The sequence below is a fragment of the Lissotriton helveticus genome, chromosome 11 (genome assembly GCF_964261635.1).
Source record: "Lissotriton helveticus chromosome 11, aLisHel1.1, whole genome shotgun sequence".
NCBI classification, from domain to species: Eukaryota; Metazoa; Chordata; class Amphibia; order Caudata; family Salamandridae; genus Lissotriton; species Lissotriton helveticus.
This window is the reverse complement of record NC_136072.1, coordinates 539,262,306-539,289,749: the sequence shown is the minus strand read 5'-3', so window position 1 is coordinate 539,289,749 and position 27,444 is coordinate 539,262,306. Positions and strand designations below refer to the sequence as shown.

The following is a 27,444-nucleotide window of genomic DNA, read 5'->3' as shown; positions in this document are numbered from 1 at the left end:
CCGTTACTGGTATTCCTCTGTTAGTTTTTTCCGTTGGGGCGCTAATAACACCGTGACTGTGTGCTGCTTTTCTCGCGCCATATCCAGCTGGTGACATCGCTCCTCATGAGCGCTGTAGTTTTGACAGCACAAGGATCCGCTATGAAGCGGCGGGGTATCTTCGTGACCTGGGCAGGCCACAATATAATCCACTAAACATTGTTCCCACAATTAAAGATGCCACACGCGGTGTCGATTTCAAACCATTTATTGCTGTTAGGCATTTGTTTCAACAGGTTGGGTTTTCAGTATGTTGACAGTTCATCTTTTTCACTGAGGGCTGTCTGAATTTCACTTTAATTTGACAACTGATTTACTTGTGTTTTTTCAATTCACAAACACTGGCCTTTTCTTTTTGTCAGCTTCTTATGTAATGTAGGCGATACACATGTTGTTCAATTTCTCAACACTACACCATGTCATACTTAGTTTAATTGATAGTACAGATCTTTTTATGCTCTTGAGTATATATGTCCTGCTTAGTCACATTGCGGATGAATACCTCCGCTCTATCTGTGTCCATTAATGCCACTTTTCTGATGCTTTGCCGTACCAACAGCCTTACGTACAGCCTACGTATTGTATTCTCTTCTGCATCCTGTACTGCATAGATTTGCCTTGTATCGCATGTGTGTCTGATTGTAAGCCTTCTTTCTATTTCAAAACCAATAAAAACTACTTGAAAAAAAAACTGCCTTAGAGGAGCATGTATGCACCTGATGTCTGAATTGCACTCCTCAAGAAGGTTAATTGCTGGCAAGTTGGCTCAGTGAGTTTAGTGCCGGCAGCGAATGACTTACTGGTCACCCGTTTAAATCCCAGCAGGGCTACTCAGTCTTTCATTCTTCAGAGGTCGAAACATTGAATGAATGCTATTAAACTAAGTATCACTGAGGGGCTTATTTATGCGTCACTTTGGCGCCTCTGGTGCGTGTACTTTTTGTGACCCACCAGCAGGGTAAAAAATGCGCCATGTTGCGTCATATTTACAAAGTGACGCATCTAGTTAGATGCGTCACTTTGTAAACCCCTGCGCCACATTATACCTGCGCCAGGTATAATGTATGCAGGGTGGACCTTCTGATGCAAGAAAGCCTCGTAAAAGTGACGCAGTGAAATCTATGATGTCACTTCTAGGACGCATATGCGTCAATATCTTACGCCTGCCTCACAGCAGGCGTAAGACTGATGCAGGCACATTTGAAATGGGACTTGTCCATGGGAAATGACCCCTTGATGGAGTTGCATCACTTTTGTCACACACTCCAGCAATGTGTCATTTTTGCGCCTACAGATACATCAGAAATACTGATGTATCTGTAACTCCTTGCGGCATGATGCGTCATACTGTAAATATGACGCACCCAGCATGTCGCAAGGAGGGCGCAATGAAAAGTGACGCATCGCTGTTTTCACATAGCGATGTGTCACTTTTCATAAATGAGGCCCTCAATATTGACAGTTCTAATAAATGGCAAAACAGTGGTGGTGTGTCTTTATAAAAAACAAATTACAATTCTTAGGAGTGAAAGTTGTAACAGTGCGGTTTAAAGGTGAGGCATCGCTGCCAGATATAAATAAAGCTGCTTGTGAGCAAAGAGGCCTTTCAGGATCACCAACACATTTTGAGTCCAATTCATAAAAATATTTGTAAATGTTCAGAAGTGCTCTTACACAAAAGGGCTGCCTTACAACTTTTGGCTATTGACACACTTCTCCAGGAGTGAGCTAGTCGTTGGTTTTTACTCCTGGAAACAATAGTCCTTAATGCATAGGCCCTGGAATTTAAGGGGCGAGGAGTGATCCATAGGTTAGGAATGAACTGAGTGTAGTATTCTGATGTTATGGTTTCTCTCCTATGTTATCTTGTTCCCTAGCTGCTCAGCCTGTGTGAGTGTTCTGAGTGGAAAGTTGGTGTGTGGGCTATGTGTAGAATGGCTGGGTGACTGGATGAGGAGTGACAGTTGGAGGATGGGGCTGAGCAGCTAGCAGGCTGCTCCTGGTGGGGCTGTTGATTATAATAACCTACATGTTGCCCTACAGGACTTATATACCTGTTAATGATGACCTACCTGTTGTTAAGGACTTATTGATACTACCTGTGAATAAACCAACTTGGATTGTAAGTTACAGCGTGTCATCATCACTACACTGAGCTAGCAAACAAAGTCATACAAATACTCTCTTATTACCTTCAATTGTTCGCCCACATCTAGCTCCATTCCCCTTTACTGTGAAAGGAGTGTGTGCCAGCCGTTGGCAGGATTAAGTCTCGCATCATTGCCAGGGTGAGAGGGAAATTTGTTAATACCCACTGTGACATGTGTTTGGGTGTTTACAAACTTTCAAGATGTGCTAAACTCTGAAATACCACTCGTCTTCCTTTGCCTAAGATTTACTCCCTATGAATGTTACGCAAGCATAGGCAATAATATTCAGCAGGAGTAAGAGAACATACATACATGGTCATTTTAAACTGTTAGTAGAATAAACCAGCAGAAGGCAGAAATTGGGCAACAGACAACATGATATTTCATATATATAGGTCAGATATAGAAAACCTTCCAGTGCCATTCTGTAAACCCGAGAAGCTCGTGACCAGCACGTGCATTCCTCTGGTCACTTCTCTTACAGTTTTTCTTTGAACCTTTTATGTCCTCAAGCAGCTGTCTCCTCTCCCTCTGCAGCACTTCCATCCTGCCCTCCCTTTAGCTTTTTTACCTACCTCTTTCTGCAGCCATCTCTTCTTCTAGCTCATCATTTCTGTAGCCCTCCAACATCTCTTTTCCCCCACATCAGTTCCTCCTTACTTTCATTCACGTTCTGCCTTCTTCTCTCTTCACTTAGCTTTAGTTTTACATATCGTGAACCTGGGCCCCAGGCATTAGAGCGCTTTACATGCACACCGGATTAGACTACACAAGGTCAGATTCATGTTTTTTATGCAGGGTGATTTGCCCAGAATCCCAGGACTTTGGGTCGATGCCAGGACTCAAGCTTGATTCCAAGAAAATATTTGTTTCCATCACTCTTCAGTATTCAGAAAAAATACTTAATTTGTGCAGTCCTAACTTATTATTTTGAAATATCTGTTCAGTTCATTTATAGGTATGTAAATGTTGTCTGTGTGTCAGAGGAAAACAACATCATTCAGACTTTCCTTTCACACCAGTAGGATTGTCACATAGTTCACTTTATACAATTCTCACACTTTGTAATAAGACAACGAAAAGTAAACACCAGTTCCCATGTTCAAAGAATAAGCAACAATTTGTCAGAAGGCTTTGCTGTCATTTGACCTATGTCTTTGAGCTCACAACAAATGTGACAAGAAAAAGCAAAGGGGCATATTTATAAACCCCTATCGCCACCACAACGTCACTAAATCTTGTGGTGGCGATAGGGGCTTCGCCTTATTTACAAGGAAGCGTTAAGACGCTTAACGCATTGCACATAAAGCCATGTGGAAAACTGGCCCTGCAATCCTTCATCCATTACTAACACTGTATATGCCGCCGAGAGCTCTACGCTCTAGCTTCCTACATCTTGCCCTTCCCAAGAAAATGAGAAAGGCAAGATGGGGAGGACGTTCCTTCTCATTCACTGCGGCTAAATTGTGGAACTCTCTACCTCAAGCTTTGCGAGAGAACCGCAATCTGTTGACTTTTCGCAAGCTTCTAAAAACACACCTGTTTGGATTGCCCTTTTCAGTGGTGAATTCTGTTGTGCTCTGCTTTCTCTTCCTTAAGCGCCTCGAGGCCTCCGGGTAACTAGGCGCTATAGAAATACTTTTTCATTCATTGATTCACCCTTTCACACTGTACTTAGTGTGAAAGGGGTGGGCAATGGGTGTTGCAGTGGGCGTTCCACACCAACACCCATTGATTTTGAGGTTGCCCCCTATTTACAAGGATGGCTTAAATAGGAGGCAGCGCCAAAATTAAAACCAGGAAAAACCTGGTCTTACTGTAACAATGTTTCCAGTGTGCACACGTCTTTTCTGTTGTTCAACTCGAGTTCATAAAGATAAACACACTCAAATGTGCGTCCACGCCTGGTGCCTAGTCCGAAGGCAACCAATGCTGAATAGTGTACAAGTCTGTGGGAGGAACACCTTCTCACTGGCGGGAGGGAGCATAAAACAAATTTTGATCCCACTCTTGTTCGAATTTCAACAGAATTTATTGTCGATTATTCATTCATAAATGATGAAATGCAGTCCACTCAATTAATGATTTTCCATAATCCAATTAACAACCCAATGCATTTCGGGTCAATAACACGACCCTTCGTCAGCGGTCATCACTCAAGATTCTAAAAAACAAAAGAAACAAGAGTCTAAACACTATACAGTCTTTTAAGCTATCAAGCCTCATCCAGCAGAAAGTGAATCTCAAACAATCTTGTGTGTAAGTAAATTAATCTAAAACCGCTATGAACCATGTGTGAAACAACACTAGTAATCACAGTGTCTCGGGAAGTGACCATGCGGAAATTAAAAGATAGCGTCATGCGTAAAAGAATCGCTCGGTGGCTGTGCAAAGAAGAGAGAGACCGTGCGAAATGAACAGTCTGTGCAAGTGAAAAACGTGACAACCAAAGCTCAGGACTGAAGTTGAAAACAGAGTTTCAGCTGGCATACGATTCATTGTATGCTAATGAGCCCGGCTTAGAAATCATACAAAGCGATCACCAAAATGAAATCCAACCCCTGTGAAAAAAATATCAACAACCGCGTCCATGCACGCAAGCAGTAAAACTGCCTCCCAAGCCATTCTTATAGCTTTGGGGGCATGGAATAGTATTAATTGTCACACTTGCAGTAAGAGTGTGGCGGTTAGTTGTTGTGTTGGAACTGCCATTGACAGCCCTGGCCGGGGCAACGGATGGTTCAAGCTGTAGTGTCCTCCTGACAAGGGCCCTGGCACAATTTATTTTACAATTTAAGCATTGTTTAATCCCACTTTTTAAAATGAAGGCTGAACTTTTTTTCCTTCATTCGTTGCTCTGATAATGCTTGGTATGGTCTTTGACGGGCAGCCTTCTACCTCCTTTTTTATATGCTGATCCTGGGCACTGTCCTAGAGGCTAACAGCGTAGGAATAGGATGTACACTCTGCAGAGTGGTTTACCATTCTTCCCTTCTCTTGACTTTCTGGCTGACCTTATGATTTCTCTCTCATTAGCCCTTGCATCCATGAGTCCATTGGCGGTGCTCCATGTGTTACTGTATAGCGTTCCCAGCCGAGCACAAGGCCCTACTCATCTGGAGATGTATCCAGAGTGTCCTCCTTCCCTAGCAGACCAGCCACATTCTTAGGTCGGTAGCGAATGAGATTCTAGTGAGTGGAACACCCTTTTTAGGTCTCGCACGCTGTCACTTTGAGACATGCTGTATCTACAATATGGGCTTCGAGCACCGCCCAGATTTACCATTCGTTCCTCTTACTGTCCTTTGCAAATGCCTGCTATTGTTTCGTGAATATGCTTAGTAGTCCTTCCTTTTGGACTTTTGCAACCTCCCATGAGAACTGTCCCTGTTACATGTGCTTTTACTTCTTCTGTTATTTATGATACTCTGTGAGCATTCTTTTTTGGTGTTTGCCTGCCTCTGCTCGTGTTTTTGGATTGTAGGGATATGTTTTGTTTACTTCCTGCATCGGCTTGTTTAAATTCTGAACGGCTCTTCACACATGTGATCGTGACTGACTGCAGCGTTGTGGCCTCTCACTGTTTACTTAAGCCCCAAGTTCCAATTTTAATATATGCGAGCACAAACCTGAAGCCGACTCGAGCTGATATATAAAGTCTACTTCTTATAATATTTCAAATTAACCCCTTCCATGCGGCCGCGATTCCCCCGGTGTGCTGGACACGAACGAACAGGGCGGGCCGTGACGAACCCCAGCCGTCATCAGCACACGAGCACCGTAGTGCATGACGGCTGGGGTTCGTCATCAGCATGGAAGGGGTTAAGGGTACTTTCCAACTGTGAGTTCGTCTATGGCTACTGTTTCTTATGTAGTCCTCTATTTCTAGTGAATTATTCACACTTTAAAAAAAAGTCTTTGCCACAACGTTGCCTTTCATTCTATTGAAAACACAGAGCAACATGGGTATTTAAATATTGTTGATGATGTCAGGACAGGGCACTCTCTTTATTGTAAGCGAAACTCATACTCTTTCAAGACCTAGCGATAGGACTAGGACGGAGGTGCAGTTCAGTGCAATTAGAAAAGACCGCCATGTTGGAAAGGCGATTTGTTCCCTGTGAAGCAAGTACACAAACTTAGTGTGAGAAATGTAATTATAAGTAAGAGGATTCTCAATCTCTGTTTTGAAATAGTCGGATTTGTGGTTCTGTGTGTTTAATTTACTACAAATAAAAACGGGCAGGTCATTGTTAGACTGCTATATTTTTCTTTCGACAGGGCAACTCCGAGAAGCTCGACTAAACAGAGCCAATCACTTTTATTGTTTAAATGCACGTTGATTTATTTATCTCGGTTCCTCTCTCCCTCGTCTGGAGCGCTGCTGCTCTCCACCCTGTGCCACCACAGACTGCCCCTTGTGTGCGCAGAGTTCGGGGCTCATGGGAGTTGTTCTGCTGTTTTTTTTAGGCACGGGGAAATGAAGTCTTGTGTCCACAGTCACAGGCTGGTAAGCCAACGCCGGGACTCGAACTTGGTTCCCCAGTTACAAAGTCAGCAGCATGAACTTTGACTACTGGTGGTATTGGAAGGCGCTAAATACTACTGGGAACACAGCAAGCTCGGATTGACCTCTGCTACTTCTGTTGGTTTTCAGGTGCTTTGGGGATATGGTTTTAAGGCAGATATTCCTGAAGTTTATTAAAGCCAACCGCTAGGGAAGAATGCGAAGGCAGACTAGAGTAGTTGCCTGTAAGGAATGTGGAGGGTCCCCCACCGGACTCAATCAGGAGCTCTCCAGCCAGAGCATTGTACTGAAGGGGCCACCTGGAGCTTGGGGGCCCCCTGCACAGCGGTGGCTGCAGGGGCCTGTGTTACACCACTATGCTAGTCCACACTCTGTGGCCACCTTTTACATCCCCGCAGTTCACCCTGGCTGAGGATCCCTCATGTGCATGGTGCCATTCCACACTCCCTTTGGCCACCTTTGACATCTCCCTTTCTGCTCTCGAAGGACTACCTCAAAAATTGCAGAGACTTCACTTAGGGTATCGAGTCCCTCTCCCAGGTAATTCAGTGTTTCCTGATCAGTGGGTGGCTGCCCTTATACTCCTCTGTGAACATTTGCTATAGAAAATCCAGCAGAGATGTTCTCTTGTTTGGCTGGCTGAATTTCGAGTGGCCCTGGCTTCCCGTCTCTGTTGGCAATTTAAAACAAAATCTGGCCCGATGACCCAGGAACTTGTATTCATTTGGGCTTCTGGGGAAAACCTTCCTGCACCAGCACTGACGAACATCTGACCAGGAACTAAACCTGTTTTCTAAGGAAGAGATGGGGCATGAGAAGAGTTTGACCCTTGGCCAACAAGACAATGACCAAGGCCCAGCTGAGTGGAATCTGTATTTAGGTCTAGATTGTCACGAGGAAGTGAGATTCACAGAAGCCATGGGGCCCTAGAAAGTCCAGCCGGCTAAAACCAGACTTAAGACTCCTGCTCTCCACGACGGTGAAAGACATCTAGAAACATCATGAGAGTGCATCACACTCATCCACCAGCTACAATTCACAGACTTTAAAGTTGTCTACATCAACCCTTTTCTTGCAAGATAGAGGCGCAAGGGGTTTTCTTTCATACTACGTCTTATGGTGGTGTTCATTGCCTGAATCTTGTCACCCTAACGCAAGACTATTTACATTACATTCGTAGCTCATGGTTCCAGAGATATTGTGGTTTAAAGAATGCAAATGCACATTACTCCTAAATTCCAGTTGGCAGGTAGCTATTGGGATCCATTGTGTAGAGTGTTGCATTGTTGTCATAGTGTCAGCTACTGGGACGTAAACACACTGTGTTGTCCTTTCCACTACAGCCATGTTTCTGTTTCTGCTCAACTGTATTCTGGTCTTATTTTTATTACTTTGTCTTTTAATGTAATGCATTCCTCTTTAAAATTTTCTATTTCTACTTCCATTTTTCTAGATATTCTCCAAACAGTTCATTTTTATCCCCCTTTCATCCAGTCTATCTGATGGATTTCTCCCTCTTTTTCTGTTTCTCCATATGAGTAATCCTGATACTTGTTCAGCTCGCCGGGTCCTTGGTCTGACCCCCCTTCAGTTTATCTCATTCTCGGACTGTCTTTTCCAAGCCCTGCCCACTTCTTCAGTCTGTTACTTACCCTATCTTTTCCAACGGCTGTCCCCCTCCTCAGGCTTTTCCCTCCTCTACACATCATCATTTCTGCTTGTTCCTTCCTCAAAATATCACCACTTTGGCCTGAATCTTCCTTGGGGTGACTGTTGCTTAGTCTCTCCCCTTAGCTAGGTTCTAACCTTGAGCTGTTCTCTTCTATGCTTGCCTTCTCTTCACTTGGTCTTCTTCTCCTCCTCACACTGTCCCTTCCTTGGCCTGTTCCCTCGTTGGATGTCCCAAGATGGCCTGTTTCTTATATAGGCATTGCCCTCCTCAGACTGACCATTTTTCCACCAGTAGATTACTCAGAATGGCCTTATGTCTTCCTCAGCCTTTCCCTTCTATTATCTCTACCTTACCTGGCTTGTCCCTTCATTCCTCCCCAAGGCTGTCCACCATCTCCCACTCCCACCTTGAGTTAGTGCAATCCACCCCTGCCCCTTCCTTTGCTTTCCTGCTTCTCTAGTCTAGAGCAACTTCCCATCTTGGACTGTTCCATCTCATGCTATCCACTGTTCAGCCTGTGTCCTATGTAGCCCATACCTGCATCTGACTCACTGCTATGCCTGTCCCCTCCACTACTTCTTTCTTCCTTGACCTGTCCTTCTTCTCAGCTTGTCTACTTAACCTGGGAAAATACAGCCACTTACCTTGACCTGGGACTCGCTCATGCCCAAGGAGTAGGCGAGGCGTGCCCTTTCGGGCCCAGCCAGGTACTTGGTCTGTTCGAAAGTCTTTTCCAGCGCAAATATCTGGTGTCCTGTGAAGGTCGGGCGTGTATGCTTCTTCTTCAGGGGGTTATCACTGGGCACTGTGGAGAACAATAAACTGGTATGAGCAGAAGGACTGAAGATCACAATAAAACCTCGGAACAGTGATCAAGGTGAAGCGAAGGTGCAGAGGAACAGAGACCAGGGTGGTCCCAGGTGCAGAAGAACGGAGACCAGGGGGATCCCAGGTGCAGAGGAACTGAGACCAGGGTGGTCCCAGGTGCAGAAGAACGGAGACCAGGGGGATCCCAGGTGCAGAGGAACAGAGACCAGGGTGACACCAAGTGCAGTGGAACAGATACTGAAGTGATCACAGGTGCACAAGTACAGGGGCCCGGGTGGCTCAAGATGTAGAGGTGCAAGAGCAATGGATGCAGAGACCCAGGGGCCCGTCTACTGGACAGCGCAGGTCAGACTGACCACAGGAGGCTGAAGGACAGAGACCAGTACAAGAAAGCCCTATTAGTAGCCCAGCATAATTGGGATGATATAAACTGTAGTGATATAGTTGAGGCAGCAAAATCAGATGATAATGGAACCTTTTGGAAAACCGTAGCCCGTGGGAGTAAGGACTCCAAATTACAGATTAAATGTTATTTTATCCCCGAATGACTGGGTGGAACATTTTGCTAAATTATATTCAACCTGTGCGGCTGACGATTATTTACCCTAGGTGCTTTGTAACCATGAAAGCAATCCCCGAGTACAGAGTACTTCACCAGGCCCATATTTTTCGCTTATCGAGACTAAACTAGCCAAAGAGGCCGCTAAATTGAGCAAGGCCCCTGGTCCCGAAAAAATCCCAGGTGAGCTACTGAACTATTGGGCATATTAGCAAGGGCAATATCGGCGCTTTAGCAGGACTTTTTTCCGCTAAAGCGGCAATATTTTTATCGCCCTATTAGCAAGCTGTCGCTAACAGCAGTTAGCGACAGCTTGTAGACAATAGCTACAGGTTTGGGGCCCGCTTTGCATGTCAGCGATATTTATCGCTAATGACATGTAAAGTGGGCGTACCCAACCTGTTAGCGACTGAAAGCAGTCGCTAACACAACTATCGCCTATTAGCAAGGCAGGCGAAGCGATTAAAAAAATCGCGCTAAGCGCGATTATCGCTAGAACCTAACGCCTGCTCAGCCAATGACTTAACCTGTATATCCAATGGGAGGTGGATATTCAGGTTAAGTCCCCATTGGCGTTAATGCCTGAATATCGCTGGATTTCCAGCGAAATTCACGCATTGAGCCGCTATCGCCGGATATTTTATCGCATTAGAGAAAAAATGCCCTAGCACATTTATTGATAATTATCGCTATTTGTTGCTAATATGCCCCTATGTTCTAACAATTTGGGTCCCACATTTCAACCTATTATGTAATGCTATAGCCTCCGGAACCCCGATCCCTGACACCTGGAAAGGGGCAGAGATAGTCCCCATTTACAAGAAAGGGAACCAACACAAATCAGGGAATTACAGATCCATTAGCATCCTGGATACCCGGTAGATGGTTTATGCAAGGCAGCTTTTAAAAAAGGTCTCAAAATGGATAGAGGCAACAGGGATCCTGTCACCCTACCAGGCAGGATTTAGACCCAGAGTAAGTACTATAGGCCAGGTTTTGAAGGTTATCCTTATTATTTGGAAGTACACAAAACGGAGAGATGGCCACTTGTACATAGCGTTTGTCGACTTCAGGGCAGCCTTTGGCCTGGTCCCCAGGGGATCATTGTTGGCCTTGCTTGAGGGGCTGGGAGTCCCTGACGATCTTCTTACACAAATAATTTGAGTGCACCATGGTAATTATGCTCAAGTTTGCGGGGGGCCCCCAGGGACCACTCACCAACCAACTCCCCGTACATAGAGGTGTGCGGCAGGTGTTGTCCCCCGCGCTTTGACACCTCTAATGTACACATGATTCACCAAAGTTAGATGGAGTGTTTGTGCAGGGACACGCTTATTTGCAGATGACATGCTGTTAATACCGCAAACGGCCATTGGTTTGCAACACTTATTGAATACATTTAATGCTTCTTGTGGGGACAAATGCCTGGAGATTAACACTAATAAGACTACATATATGGTGATAAGGCTTCATAAGTCTTTTAGAGGGCCCCTATGTCTACAACAAGAAAAATTAGAACGTGTATCAAGCTTTGAGTATCTTGGTATCATGTAAGACAGCAAAGGTTCTTGGGCTACACATGTTCAAAAGAGAAGGGAGGTACTCCAGCACCAAGCTATGGCTATTTCCAGAAAGACCGCTTTTGTTATTTGGTAGAAATCCCTTCTGTAATTCTTGAGATTATAAAAGAAAATAAATTTGCATAGGGACGTGGATCCTCCTCGGATTTGCGAATCCATGCGCCAACAGCAATGCCGTGATTTGGCTGGTTGCAACCTGAGAGGAAAGTTGCTTCCTCCATTTTGTTCATCGGGACTCGGTTCCCAGCAGAGAAGATAAAGTTAGAAAGTGATAGAAGGGGTCAGGGTAGAGGTACCCTGACCCCATGGAACTAAGGGAGGAGTCTGTGAGGGACACCTCATGGGCAAGAAATTCTCCAAACACCTTTCTGTTTTTTAGCACACGAGGATCTGCAGATCCTTCTGGATTCAGGTGGATCCTCCGATCTAGACCCCAATTAAAAAAAATACACTTACTCACGGACCCATACACAAACTCACACACTCACTCATAGACTCAGACACCCACTTATACACCCACACAACCACTCACACACCAATGCAGCCACTCACAGACCATCAAAACCATTCACAGACCCACAGAGTTTTCACACACTCACTTACACACCCACACAACCACTCACACGCCCATACAGCCTCTCACACACCCATAGAGCCACTCACACACCCTCAAAACCACTCACAAACCCACTTATACACCCACACAACTACTCACACACCCATGCACCACTCACAGACCGTCAAAACCACACACAGACCCACAGAGTTTTCACACAACCACTTACACACCCATACAGCCACTCACACACCCTCAAAACAACTCACAGCCCACACAGCACTCCTACACCCACTCACAGACCCACACAGCCAGGCACACACACACTCGCACATCCACCACACACTCACACACCCATGTACATCCACACAACCACTCACACACCCACTCACACACACACACACCCTCACACACTAAGGTTGCAGAGACATTATAGTTAGGAACAAGCATTATAAAACCATAGAAATTCACTGAAAAAAACAAAGGTTACAGAGATGTTATAGTTAGTATATAACATTTTAAAAACCTTCGAACTTGAAAAGAAAAAAAAAGGGTAAAAGGACGTTATAATTAGGTTCAGATTTTACACACTCAAAACCATGAAAATTTAGCAGTTATAGTTATCTCAAGTAACTATATCCAGTGCCATAAGGTAACTATAGCTCATGCCCTTGCCGTGCACTGCTAATTACCCCACATATTACATCACTCATGACATCTTCTATGACACCATTGATATCACTGCAACATTTGCAGCGAAATTATTGATGAGAAAACTGCATGGCGGGGGAACAAACTATAGTTACCTTAGGGCACGAGATATAGTTACTTAAACTGTAACTATAACTGCTGCATTTCTGTGATCATGTGTGTGTAAAATCTGAACCTGACTATAACGTCCCAGTAACCTTTGTTTTTTCAGTGAATATACATATATATATTTTTTTTTTTCCAAGGTACGTAGATGCAGAGTGAAGAGTAGTAAATCCTTACCTCCCTCTGTACACTTACCTCTTTGAAATTTTGCCCCTCAATATTTTTATGATACTCTGTCCCATCGAAATTCTCCCTTCGATATTTCGTAGTACAATGCTAACAACTCTTAAGAGCTAATCCTTGCTCCCCCTAATATGCCTGCACTATACACATGTGCAGTCCATCCCACCCTGGCACAAAAAAACTGTGTCTAATTTGTAGATCACAGCTTAATTGTGATATCACTAATCACCTGTACCTAGAAAACAACATAATTACTTTACTGTAATCATTTTTAGGTCTCGTCTGGCGTTAGCAGCGCACATGCGCTGCTCTCGCCATGCGAGGGCTTCTTGGAATCAATACGATTCCAGAAGCTCGCGTTCTGCACTGCCCATGTTTTCCATTGGTGCGCGTCATTTTGCGTCACCAATTATGCAAAACCGGGTGTTCTGATTGTCCAGGAGGCTTTTTAGTCCCTCCTGGTTACCACCCTGTCTGCTTTTGGCCCCGCCCACCGGGATTGCATCTTTTACCGGCGGCGGAAGACAGTGTCTCTTAATTAGCCGCGAAGCACTTTTTTTTGGTATAGCTTTTCGCCGTCCCTCGCTGCTCGTCAGGCTTTGTTTCAAACGCCCGCAAGTCGGGCTCCTACATGAACACAATGTCGGCGACCGTGCTTGTTTATTTAATTGTTTTGCTGTGAGGGCCGCTAACATTAGCGTCCGCACTTGGTTTATACGTCTGTTTTCGATTCGGGAGGACAGTCACGTCACGGTGAGTTTAAAGGCGAAATGCCGCTATAGGGCGCAGAGGGATGGGACATTCTGTGGCAAAAGAGAACGGCATGCGGGTATTGTAACTGCTGGGCCAATCGCATGTCTTCAATGTGGGGGTGCCTGTTCTTCTTCCTTGGGCTTGAAACCCTACACTTGTGTTATGGGATTAATCGCCCCCTCAAACATGCCCAGCAGTACACTACGAGCATCTGGGATGGCTGGGGATGCAGAGTCTGTGATCAGCAGACGCTGCTCCCAGCTGCATGGGATCTCAAAACTTTTAATAAAAGCCAGATGCTTTGTGTCCACTCGAGGGCCTCATCCACGGCTTCCCATTGGCCCCTCTCGCTGTCTACTAGCCAACCCTATCACTGGGAAAAGTGTAGACCCTCCTTTCCTCGTAGGCAGCAGGAGGCTGCAGGTGAGACGTAGAGTCCTGTGCTGGAATTCCTGCAGCCAGCGAGGTTATAAAAGCCCTGCGTCGTGCTCCGTCCTCCCTCTCCAGAGTCCAGACCCACAGAGTCCTGCGCCTAGTGTTGCTCCTGCACTGCCTACTGTGCCCGGCGGCTGCCATCTCTCGGCAGGAGCTGTTCCCCTTCGGGGAGCACAAGGAAGATCGACTGCTCCCGGAGGGTGACAACGAGACCTCGGAGGTGGTCAAGCTGAAGAAGCCTGTGCCGTTCTACGAAGGGGAGTTCCACAGCCTTTACGTGAGTCTGTGCGTCCTCTCTGCGCACCGGTGCTTCAAATCGCTATGTTCTTTGTCCATGGGGTTTCAAAGCACTGTGCCTTATGCACCCTGGGCATCAAAGTACTGCTCTCTATGACTGGGGCTTCAAAGCACTGTGCCCACTGTTCTCTGGACTTCAACGTACTGTGCCTTCTGCTGCCGGATTTAAAGCGCCTTGTTCTCTGTGCTAGGGGCTTAAGTGCACTGTATCCTCTGGGCCAAAGACTTGGATGCACTGCGTTTTCTATGCCTGGGCTGTAACCATTGTAATGAATGGACACTCTGTCAGATATGGCAGATCATTGCCAGGAGTGGGCGTAGCACAGCCGCTGCCAGTGTAAACAAATGCCTGCTCATATCTATTAAGTACATCAATGAAATACTTAACTGTAAGTCTTATACAAAATACAGGGCTCACGTTCTGTGCATTAAGATGTGTTTGGTCGGGTAAATGTGCTTTGCCATCAAATCGCATTGCTAGTGCTTTTCCTGTTCTTGTTAAACGTGTGCGTGTTCTTCTTCCTTGGGCTTGAAACCCTACACTTGTGGTATAGGGGATTATTCGCCCCCTCAAACACGCCCAGCAGGACACTACAATCATCTGGGATTTCTGGGGACAAAGAGTCTTTAATAGGCAGACGCTGCTCTCAGCTGCCTAGGATCTCAAAACTTTTAATAAAAGCCAGATGCTTTGTGTCCACTTGAGGGGCTCCCACCCGGCTTCCCATTGGCCCCTCTCGCTGTCTCCCCGCCAACCCTTTCACTGGGAAAAGTATGCACCCTCCTTTCCCCGCAGGCAGTGAAATACTTAACTGAAAGTATTATAAACAAGCAATAAAAATGCGATAGGTCTCGCCTTTCATTAAGTTAAAGCCATTTGTTTTGCTATACAATACCATTAGCAAAGCAAATAGCTTTAACTTAATCAAAGGCGAGACCTATTGCATTTTCAATGCTTGTTAAAGAGGAGCTGTGCCTTGCCCAAGGAGACAGAGTGAAAAGAAATCTCCTGTGCAGTACATCTGCTGCGTCTTACTCTAACACAAGAAAGGTAGCTTTTTGCCTCCCTTTTTCCTTCTCTGAAAGTACAGTCATTAACTGATAAGGAGATATTTATAGTAATGTGTTTACCTATTGCACTGCCGAAGTTCACTAAAAGAGAACGCAAACCTATCTACATCGAATGAATGAATATTAGTCTTCTAGAGCGCAAACTTTCCCCAAGGGCGTCCAGGTGCTACGGATTGAGCCAGAGGTCAGAGGAAGCACAGAAAGGGGCCCATCACTTAACCCCTTCGCTGCGGGGGTTAATCCCCCGCTGTGCTGGGGGGAGGGGGGCGCGCACAGCGCCCGCATGCTCATGACGAGTGGCACGGTGCTCCTGTGCTCATGACGAGCTCAGCTCGTCACAGGTGCATTACCTGCCGTGGAACGCTCAGCACAGCAGGGGAATTATCCCCACATGCGAGCGTTCCACGGCTCATGACGAGCTGAGCTCGTCATGAGCACCGGAGCGCCGTGGCTCATGACGAACTCAGCTCGTCATGAGCCTCGAAGAGGTTAAAGTGTAGAGCCATGTTTTTAATGCTTTGTGAAACGAAAGGTGAGTCTTGACCAGAGATCGATAGAGGGAGAGAATTCCAGAGCATTGCTACCACACATTCTCAACCACAGCCATGACTTTGTGATAACTTGCTAACTGCGAATAAGAGTGTTTATTTAGAACCTTAATAAGTCCAATTCTTTTTGTAATTCTACTTCGGGAAGCTCCAGTGAGCGACTCATGTGCTACTGGTAGCTCTTCAGCTGCCAGTAAGTAGCTTGCCGAGGTGGTGGGGGGGTCACCCCATTTCAGCACACCAACTGGTGCTGAGTCGCACCCAGTGGTTGATTTGTAAAAACAAAATAAGTACCAGGGCTCTTGTCAGGAGGCAGCTTGCACTGGCCATTTCTCCTGTTAGTGCTGCCTAAAACAGACTACTAGCCATGAAAGTGAGAAGAGGATGTGGCGTAATGGCCAGAACTGCCGACTTTGGCAAGCTCGAGTCTCAGCGTTGGCTCAACATCCTATGATTCTGGGCAGATCACTTAATCTCCCCATGCCTACCATAAATTATTGTGTCCTTAACTGGTGCTCCGGCAACCACCTGCTCAAATTAAGCACTGGTAGAACCACCGCCAGCACATTACAGGAGATGGTGCCCCTCCGCTCCAAGTGCTCTGAGTAGTAGTGGGCCACAGATAACATGTGTGCACAGGGCCGGACTGTATGTAGTGGGCATGTAGTGTTTCCCTGGTGGCCCGCCAGGGTGGGGCCAGTTTTGGGCCCCTGGGGGGCTTTTTCGTAATCTGGATCAGCAATATCAGCTACCTGTAATTAAATCGGCCCTAGAAAACAGCTCGGCTGCATGGGACTAAACTGGAAAGGCCATATTTTCAAAAGTCTCACCATAGGGTGACAAGGGGAGAGTAGGAAAGCGTCATATCTACAGACATATGCATGCCGCTCTCCTCTCTCCCTAGCACCAGGACACAATCAGGTTTCTGAGTGCCATGCGCACACCTTTGCACCATAGTGCCAGGGTGTCTGCGTGAATCTAGCATAGGTTTTGTACTGGAAGGATGCCCCAAGTACAAAATACTATGCCTAGAGAATCTTTAAAACGTTTCCCACATCAGATGGGTGTTGTACAGTGCAGCACACATGCGTAGTGGGAAAATGTAGGAGAAATAAAAGCATTACTAATTTCTAACTGCAGCTTCAAAGTGGCATTTTTTAATGCAAAACCCTGTCTACTATTGTTAGTAAATAGGGTTTTCAACAAAAACCATGACTGGTAGCATGGGAACAGCTATGTACCATCCATGAAACGCCCCCTTGATGCAGTAGTGCAAGGCAGTGCTAGGCAAGAGAACTTTCCAGTGAAAAACAACTTTTGTGCTGGAAAATAAATAAAACTTTTGCACAGGTTTGCGTCAATTTTGTGACTCAAACTCAGCAGAAAATGTTTGTTAATTTTGGCCATAGTGTGTGAACTAGGCGTGGAGAGATACATTTAAAGCAGGAGCAGTTATCGGGAAGTTCCTCACTTGTGGGAAGGACAGGTGGATGTGGGAAGTGCACACATATATATTTGTGTGCATGCATGTGTGTGTCCATGTGTCTGTGTGTGTACGTGTGTGTGCCGGGTGTTGTATTCCTCACTTCAGATAGAGTCCATTCCTGGCAACAATTCCTGGTACCTGTGACCGCCAGTGGAATCTAGCAGGGTAATCTGTGGCACACTGGTGGCCATTTCTTTCCTAATATTGGCCACTCTTGACATAATAGTGCTGCTGGAATAACAGAGAGCCTTCTTGACATATTTTGGACGTTCATGGCATAATTGTGGAAAATCCTGGCATAATGCCAGGATTCTCCACAATTCTGGAGAGAGGATTCTGGGAGAGAAGTTGGCCAAACGGCTAGGGCGGTCGACCTCAAACCTGGGGAACCAGGTTCGAGTCTCAGCAGGGACGCACAACATCCTCTGATTCTGGGCAAATCACTTAGTCTCCTCATGCCTAACAAAAATGAATGTGTTCTCATGTAATGCAAATGGTGCTCGTGTAAAGTGCTCTGATACTCGATACCTTCAGGTCAAGTTTGCGCTATATAAAACTCCGTAAAAAAAGTAATAATAATAATAAAACCTGTGTCTTAATGCTGACTACCCTTCGCATATTGTGTGCATTATTAGCATTATTGTCTCTAGACCAGGCAAAATGGCGGCTCTGGCATAATTGTGGCCATTCCTGGATATTGTAAACCTCTTTGGCTTAATCAGAGCCACCCCTGGAATAATGGTGGTCAGCTTGGCATATTGGTGGCATCATTGACATACTGTATTCATCTTTGCCCTGATTGTGGTCAGGGTGGCCACTCTGGCAATAAAATGGTTGTTCTCAATATATGCCAACAGTATACCAACAAAATGACATGATGTGGCCATCTTTGGTATATTGTCTTCATAAATCTGGGAATGTACCAAAATCTATGGGAGGATGCATGGGAACGCAAGTGCTCCACCCATGGAACGCCTCCAAGTTGAAATATAACGTAACACAGTGTAGGCGGCTGCCTTGCATTACATTTTTTTTACAAAGCCATGCAAGGCTATGCAATTGAGGCCTTCTATGGCTTTGTATATTTTACTGAAGCCGTTATGTCGCCTTGAGTGATGCAAGAACAACGCAAAGGCTTCTTAAATATTGGCTTTAAAGTTTTTAGATTTTCATAACAACCAATGGCCCTTACGGGCCCAAGATCTCTTACCCTCTCCTTGCACAGAACTGCCAGCGTTTAGACCCTCACAGGCCCTATTGGTTCCATGCTTCATCATTAGGTCTCATCCTGGTCACGAAAAACCATGATGGGCTCAACCATGTTCCAGGGAGCACTTTGTGTAATTCTCCTTCTGGATCATAAGATAGAAATACCTTGAAATACCCAAGTATCCCTTTTATTCATGGTGTTTCTGATGTGATTAAAATAATAATAGGGGGTGTCTAAGGAGATAATGATCTTACACCCTGGCCTATCTAAAAGCGTCAACATGTTTCAGCCCTATTTCAAGGAGGCCATTGGGTCCAGGGCTTTCGTTAGGATTTGGAAACTATGCCCCAGAATAAAGTCTTTCTCTGTCAATCAAACCTAACTCAAGTTGGTCAGGACAAAACACAACATACAATGTGTTATCTGGCATGCAAGAAGGACAGTAGTGCCCCTATTTTGATCAGGTTCGCCTTTTGGATTTTCTCTTTTGTATACAGCCACTAGGCTACATGGGAGGCGTGTGGGACATGCCCCTGCAATCACACATTCGCCTCGGGTAACATGACTCCTATTTTCCGGCCTGCATCGTCAAAATGGACTCAATGTAATTGCATGCACCATATGACCAATATGGGATCTGTACATCTGAAAAGTAGGAGATTCATAGATTTTCTTACTGTTGTCTTACCCTATAATAACCCAACACTCAACAGAACTTGTAGAACATAGAATCAGACATGCATGTAACATTGCAAACATATGTATAATCGTGTAACCATGTACTCCCTTCTCAAGCATTCTACTTACCCATGTACCCGATCAAGCATCCATTGTCCCATTCATCTGTCTGCTTGTGGATGCATGTATCTATTTAGGAATGCGTTCAGTAAATGAATATGTAGCTGCACGCAGATTGTCTATGGTTCTCTTTCTCCATTTGAGTCTGTGGGGGTCTGCATGCACGCTGGCTATGGTTCTCTTTCTACGTGTATGTATGTGTGTGTCTGCATGCACGCTGGCTATGTTTCTCTTTCTACGTGTATGTAAGAGTGTGTCTGCATGCAAGTTGCTGGGGTTTTCTTTCTCCATGTAAGTATGTGTGTGTCTGCATGCACGTTGGCTGTGGTTTTGTTTCTCCGTGCAAGTAGGGGTGTGTCTGCATGCACGTTGGTTGTTGTTTGCTTTCTCTGTGTAAGTAAGAGTGTGTATGCATGCACATTGCTGTGGTTCTCTTCCTCCTTGTAAGTAAGAGTGTGTCTGCATGCAAGTTGCTGTGGTTCTCTTTCTCCATGTAAGTATGTGCACGTCTGCATGCACGTTGGTTGTTGTTCTCCTTCTCCGTGTAAGTATATGTGTGTGCATGCACATTGTCTGTGGTTCTCTTTCTCCATGTAAGTATGTGTGTGTCTGCATGCACATTGGCTGTGGTTCTCTTTCTTCATGTAAGTATGTGTGTGTCTGCATGCATGTTGCTGTGGTTCTCTTTCTCCATGTAAATATGTGTGTGTATGCTTGCACATTGTGGTTCTCTTTCTCCATCTACGTATATGTGTGTCTGCATGCACATTGTCTGTGGTTCTCTTTCTCCATGTAAGTATGTGTGTGTCTGCATGCACGTTGGCTGTGGTTCTCTTTCTTCATGTAAGTATGTGTGTGTTTGCATGCACGTTGGCTGTGGTTCTCTTTCTTCATGTAAGTATGTGTGTGTTTGCATGCACGTTGGCTGTGGTTCTCTTTCTTCATGTAAGTATGTGTGTGTTTGCATGCACGTTGGCTGTGGTTCTCTTTCTTCATCTAAATATGTGTGTGTCTGCATGCACGTTGGCTGTGGTTCTCTTTCTCCATGTAAGTATGTGTGTGTCTGCATGCACGTTGGCTGTGGTTCTCTTTCTCTATGTAAGTATGTGTGTGTCTGCATGCACGTTGGCTGTGGTTCTCTTTCTTCATGTAAGTATGTGTGTGTTTGCATGCACGTTGATGTGGTTCTCTTTCTTCATGTATGTATGTGTGTGTTTGCATGCACGTTGATGTGGTTCTCTTTCTTCATGTATGTATGTGTGTGTTTGCATGCACGTTGGCTATGGTTCTCTTTCTTCATGTAAGTATGCGTGTGTCTGCATGCATGTTGCTGTGGTTCTCTTTCTCCATGTAAATATGTGTGTGTATGCTTGCACTTTGTGGTTCTCTTTCTCCGTCTAAGTATATGTGTGTCTGCATGCGCATTGTCTGTGGTTCTCTTTCTCCATGTAAGTATGTGTGTGTCTGCATGCACGTTGGCTGTGGTTCTCTTTCTTCATGTAAGTGTGTGTGTGTTTGCATGCACGTTGGCTGTGGTTCTCTTTCTCCATGTAAGTATGTGTGTGTCTGCATGCACATTGGCTGTGGTTCTCTTTCTTCATGTAAGTATGTGTGTGTCTGCATGCATGTTGCTGTGGTTCTCTTTCTCCATGTAAATATGTGTGTGTATGCTTGCACATTGTGGTTCTCTTTCTCCGTCTAAGTATATGTGTGTCTGCATGCGCATTGTCTGTGGTTCTCTTTCTCCATGTAAGTATGTGTGTGTCTGCATGCACGTTGGCTGTAGTTCTCTTTCTTCATGTAAGTATGTGTGTGTTTGCATGCACGTTGGCTGTGGTTCTCTTTCTCCATGTAAGTATGTGTGTGTCTGCATGCACGTTGGCTGTGGTTCTCTTTCTTCATGTAAGTATGTGTGTGTTTGCATGCACGTTGATGTGGTTTTCTTTCTTCATGTAAGTATGTGTGTGTCCGCATGCACGTTGGCTGTGGTTCTCTTTCTTAATGTAAGTATGTGTGTGTCTGCATGCACGTTGGCTGTGGTTCTCTTTCTTCATCTAAATATGTGTGTGTCTGCATGCACGTTGGCTGTGGTTCTCTTTCTCCATGTAAGTATGTGTGTGTCTGCATGCACGTTGGCTGTGGTTCTCTTTTTCCATGTAAGTATGTGTGTGTCTGCATGCACGTTGGCTGTGGTTCTCTTTCTTCATGTAAGTATGTGTGTGTTTGCATGCACGTTGATGTGGTTCTCTTTCTTCATGTAAGTATGTGTGTGTTTGCATGCACGTTGATGTGGTTCTCTTTCTTCATGTAAGTATGTGTGTGTTTGCATGCACGTTGATGTGGTTCTCTTTCTTCATGTAAGTATGTGTGTGTCTGCATGCATGTTGCTGTGGTTCTCTTTCTCCATGTAAATATGTGTGTGTATGCTTGCACATTGTGGTTCTCTTTCTCCGTCTCAGTATATGTGTGTCTGCATGCGCATTGTCTGTGGTTCTCTTTCTCCATGTAAGTATGTGTGTGTCTGCATGCACGTTGGCTGTGGTTCTCTTTCTTCATGTAAGTATGTGTGTGTCTGCATGCACGTTGGCTGTGGTTCTCTTTCTTCATGTAAGTATGTGTGTGTTTGCATGCACGTTGGCTGTGGTTCTCTTTCTCCATGTAAGTATGTGTGTGTCTGCATGCACGTTGGCTGTGGTTCTCTTTCTTCATGTAAGTATGTGTGTGTCTGCATGCATGTTGCTGTGGTTCTCTTTCTCCATGTAAATATGTGTGTGTATGCTTGCACATTGTGGTTCTCTTTCTCCGTCTAAGTATATGTGTGTCTGCATGCACGTTGGCTGTGGTTCTCTTTCTTCATGTAAGTATGTGTGTGTTTGCATGCACGTTGGCTGTGGTTCTCTTTCTCCATGTAAGTATGTGTGTGTCTGCATGCACGTTGGCTGTGGTTCTCTTTCTTCATGTAAGTATGTGTGTGTTTGCATGCACGTTGGCTGTGGTTCTCTTTCTCCATGTAAGTATGTGTGTGTCTGCATGCACGTTGGCTGTGGTTCTCTTTCTTCATGTAAGTATGTGTGTGTCTGCATGCACGTTGGCTGTGGTTCTCTTTCTTCATGTAAGTATGTGTGTGTTTGCATGCACGTTGGCTGTGGTTCTCTTTCTCCATGTAAGTATGTGTGTGTCTGCATGCACGTTGGCTGTGGTTCTCTTTCTTCATGTAAGTATGTGTGTGTCTGCATGCACGTTGGCTGTGGTTCTCTTTCTTCATGTAAGTATGCGTGTGTTTGCATGCACGTTGGCTGTGGTTCTCTTTCTCCATGTAAGTATGTGTGTGTCTGCATGCACGTTGGCTGTGGTTCTCTTTCTTCATGTAAGTATGTGTGTGTTTGCATGCACGTTGGCTGTGGTTCTCTTTCTTCATGCAAGTATGTGTGTGTTTGCATGCACGTTGATGTGGTTCTCTTTCTCCATGTAAGTATGTTTGTGTCTGCATGCACGTTGGCTGTGGTTCTCTTTCTTCATGTAAGTATGTGTGTGTTTGCATGCACGTTGATGTGGTTCTCTTTCTTCATGTAAGTATGTGTGTGTCTGCATGCATGTTGCTGTGGTTCTCTTTCTCCATGTAAATATGTGTGTGTATGCTTGCACATTGTGGTTCTCTTTCTCCGTCTAAGTATATGTGTGTCTGCATGCGCATTGTCTGTGGTTCTCTTTCTCCATGTAAGTATGTGTGTGTCTGCATGCACGTTGGCTGTGGTTCTCTTTCTTCATGTAAGTATGTGTGTGTCTGCATGCACGTTGGCTGTGGTTCTCTTTCTTCATGTAAGTATGTGTGTGTTTGCATGCACGTTGGCTGTGGTTCTCTTTCTCCATGTAAGTATGTGTGTGTCTGCATGCACGTTGGCTGTGGTTCTCTTTCTTCATGTAAGTATGTGTGTGTCTGCATGCATGTTGCTGTGGTTCTCTTTCTCCATGTAAATATGTGTGTGTATGCTTGCACATTGTGGTTCTCTTTCTCCGTCTAAGTATATGTGTGTCTGCATGCGCATTGTCTGTGGTTCTCTTTCTCCATGTAAGTATGTGTGTGTCTGCATGCACGTTGGCTGTGGTTCTCTTTCTTCATGTAAGTATGTGTGTGTCTGCATGCACGTTGGCTGTGGTTCTCTTTCTTCATGTAAGTATGCGTGTGTTTGCATGCACGTTGGCTGTGGTTCTCTTTCTCCATGTAAGTATGTGTGTGTCTGCATGCACGTTGGCTGTGGTTCTCTTTCTTCATGTAAGTATGTGTGTGTTTGCATGCACGTTGGCTGTGGTTCTCTTTCTTCATGCAAGTATGTGTGTGTTTGCATGCACGTTGATGTGGTTCTCTTTCTCCATGTAAGTATGTTTGTGTCTGCATGCACGTTGGCTGTGGTTCTCTTTCTTCATGTAAGTATGTTTGTGTCTGCATGCACGTTGGCTGTGGTTCTCTTTCTTCATGTAAGTATGTGTGTGTCTGCATGCACGTTGGCTGTGGTTTTCTTTCTCCATGTAAGTATATGCACGTCTACATGCACGTTGGTTGTTGTTCTCTTTCTCCGTGTAAGTATATGTGTGTCTGCATGCATGTTGGCTTTGATTTTCTTTCTCCGTGTAAGTATGTGCACGTCTACATGCACTTTGGTTGTTGTTCTCTTTCTCCGTGTAAGTATGTGTGTGTCTGCATGCACGTTGGCTGTGATTCTCTTTCTCCGTATAAGTAAGAGTGTGTCTGCATGCACGTTGGCTGTAGTTCTATTCCTCCTTGTAAGTATGTGCACGTCTGCATGCACGTTGGCTGTAGTTCTCTTTCTCCATGTAAGTATGTGCACGTCTGCATGCACGTTGGCTGTGGTTCTATTTCTCCATGTATGTTGCTTATAACTAAATGAGTGTCTTTCTGTTTGACTGGTCTTGAAATACTGGAGCACCTATGCTTGTGTTTTCCATATTTATTTATATTCATGTCATTTTGCACTCCACTATGGAATGCTGAAGCCTCCATTGTATCATACTATTCACCTTGCTGCAGCATGGACTATTACACTTTTCTGCACTGGCTTACTTCTCTCCCACAGGACAACCCAAATCTCAGTAGCCTCTTTCACATAGCCCTCCATACACATGCAACAAAGTTCACAGATTTGGTGAATCGCATGTTATCACCAATCAACCAAGAAACCGTGCAACCGCCTAATCAGTACACACTTAACAGACTTACAGCGCACAACCAACACAGAACTGATAGGTCCTAATCCGGGTCACTAGAATTGTGTGATTATAAAGCTGTGGAGTTCTCAGGATAATCACAGATTTGCCTCATTTGCCACATAATCCATCATCTGTTGTATAATCTGCAGATTTCAGCAAAATACATTTTGTTTGCAGCTCTGATGGATCAAAAGTAACTATTTCCGTGGCAACACATGTTGCTCCTCAATGGAAGGCCCTTTGCAAAGGCTGACTAGAAACCTTTCTTTGGCTTATTTCTTTCTTTGTGGTAATAATGAGGTGAAACTTTTGACAGGTATATCACAGAAAGGAGGTATTTCCTCTCTCGGGCAGATGCACTAATGGGTGCTATCAAACCGGAGTATGTGTCGCTGGGAGATCTGAATTTCAGATCGTAATGCCCTCACACACCCGTTAGGGTTTCATGCTTCATTATAGGGCGCTCCTCGTCAGACCGGCGCTGCAATGTCTGACAGGCCTGGTGGCTACTTTGGCAGACTTCTTTAGATCTGAGGACACGGGTGAAACTTTTGACCACATAGTGTTAACGTGTAAAAATTCCAAAGTAAGGGGGTAATACTAACACGAAATGTGCCTTGGTATGCCTCATATTTCCCTGTTTTTGTCTGAAAATTTAGCCAACTCTGCCACATAATTTGGTCCTTCCCTGCCAGATAATTCCTGTGGCCCTGGCCACAATCAGCTGTCATCAACACTCAACAGCACTTTCCATCCAACTTCACCATTTCCATACAACTTTCCATTTGCACTTATTATTTGCTTTTCACAAATAGAACACTTGAGACAGAACTTTGACACCCTCGGGCAGGCCACACGACATCAAAGTGTCCTAGTTGAAAAAACTATCAACTCAACAGCAAACACACCCCTCACCACACATACACTGAAGAAACATTCAGTTAAAGGCATTGCCAACATACCACCCCTCACACATACATTTCACAATAATGATAATGATATATCTGGCTATTGACGTCTATCTAGAAAATAATCGATCCAGACAGATCAACAGAAAGCCGTGGACTAGTGACCTCCTGGTTCTATGAAAAATAATGAATTCTTCCGGCAAAGCTATCCACCAACAAAACACTCTTCAGACATCGTTGTCTGGATCAAACACATCTTACTTTTGCATTAACCAACACGAAGCATTAATTTCACTTGGCTTTTATCAAAAATGTGGATAAGCACATGCAACCAATCATAAGTAGCATTTAGTTGAAACGGCTGAACGGTATGATGAGGACGACCAGTTCATTTTATTATGTATTTATTTGAGAGTTTTATATAGCGCGGACTAGACCCAGGGTATCAGAGCACTTTACAAGACATAGCATTAAAAGAAGAATTCACAGTTGACATAGTATCAAAAAAGGGAAAAAGGACAGTGCAACATAATATACCTATCCCCAAGAGTCTCAAATAATCCAGTATTATCCCTCCAAGCATAGACGCTAAATTGGGTCAGATGACACTGAAAGTGCTACGGAGCCGTACCACTTATTGAAGGGGCTATACGAATGTGAATAACATAATATAGTAGCGTGCATGTAGGTTGCCAGTAGCGGCCGGTGTGTTGAAAGAGTGACGGGTGGGGGTGAGGTGAGGTGGGAAACAGGGACCGGGGTAGAAAAATAATTATTAAAAAACCTACCTGCTCGCTGCATTGTGCTCCTTGCTTCTACAGACACATGCTCTCAGAGTGCGTTGCGGCCAATCCTGATGCTGCTTTGATGCTGCTGGAAGCCACGTCCGGTTTGGCCTGAGCACCGATGATTTGTGCTCCCACACAGATTGGGAACCTGTGCCTGCTCTCTCCAACCCAGCAATGCAGCTGGGGTTGGAGAGAGCTTCATTGCGCATGTGAGTTTTGGCCGGCCTGAGACGCCGGCCATACTTAGATGCCTAGTGGAGGCAGTGCCCAACACTCCCCCTCTAGCCTGTCACCACCCTGGCCCCGCCCACAAGCCTAAGCTCCAAGAGAAAAATAAAACAATGATAAACAAGAGTTTATTATCGTTTTATTTTTCATTTTTTCTGCTGCTGGCAGGTGGGCCGACGCTCCTCCGCCATAGGGGAGGAGCCGCTGCTGTAGGTTGCCCTGTATATCTATAAAAGCACAGCATGTGATGTGCCCAGTTTGGGAGGAGACATTCTTACTTGTCACTGTTCCTCCTCAGCCGCAGAGAATCCTTTTAAGCTCAACTGAGGAGAAGGGATGTAGGGGCTAAATCGTTGTTTTCACAATAAGGAAATCAGAATTCTATTCCTGGCTTTGTCACTTAACAGACATGCTGGTGCTCTTTAGCAATTCACCGTATCTATCTATGTCTTCGATTGTGAATAAGTGGTGTATAATAATCAAGTGTGCTGACTTGTACTGTCGCATTGGCTTACTTCGGTCACTTCCGGAAGTGGGTGTCATCTTTCTAGAGAGAGCGCTGAGCACTTCCTCAGGAACCGTCTGCCAACTTGCCTCTGTCTCGGATAAGTAAATGACCCACACAACGCGCATAGAAGACTAGGGCCCATATCTATCAAGGTTTTGCGTCACCGTTATGCCACGCAAGAAGGCGCAAGGGCAACACAAAACCTAAGTGAGATTTATCAAGCTTCGCAAGGCCACCTAGTGAGGCCTTGTATGGCTTGATAAATTTAGAGTAGCGC

At 45.1% G+C, this 27,444-nt stretch overlaps 1 protein-coding gene across 1 annotated transcript in view; it reads right to left on the bottom strand.

The window, feature by feature from the left end:
* Positions 1–27,444, bottom strand: part of NKX6-3 (NK6 homeobox 3) — a 55,828-nt gene that overhangs the window by 18,218 nt on the left and 10,166 nt on the right. The window contains exon 2 of the mRNA XM_078665374.1: positions 9,034–9,194. Coding sequence (XP_078521500.1) covers positions 9,034–9,194 — 161 coding nt within the window. The remainder of the gene's footprint in view (positions 1–9,033; positions 9,195–27,444) is intronic.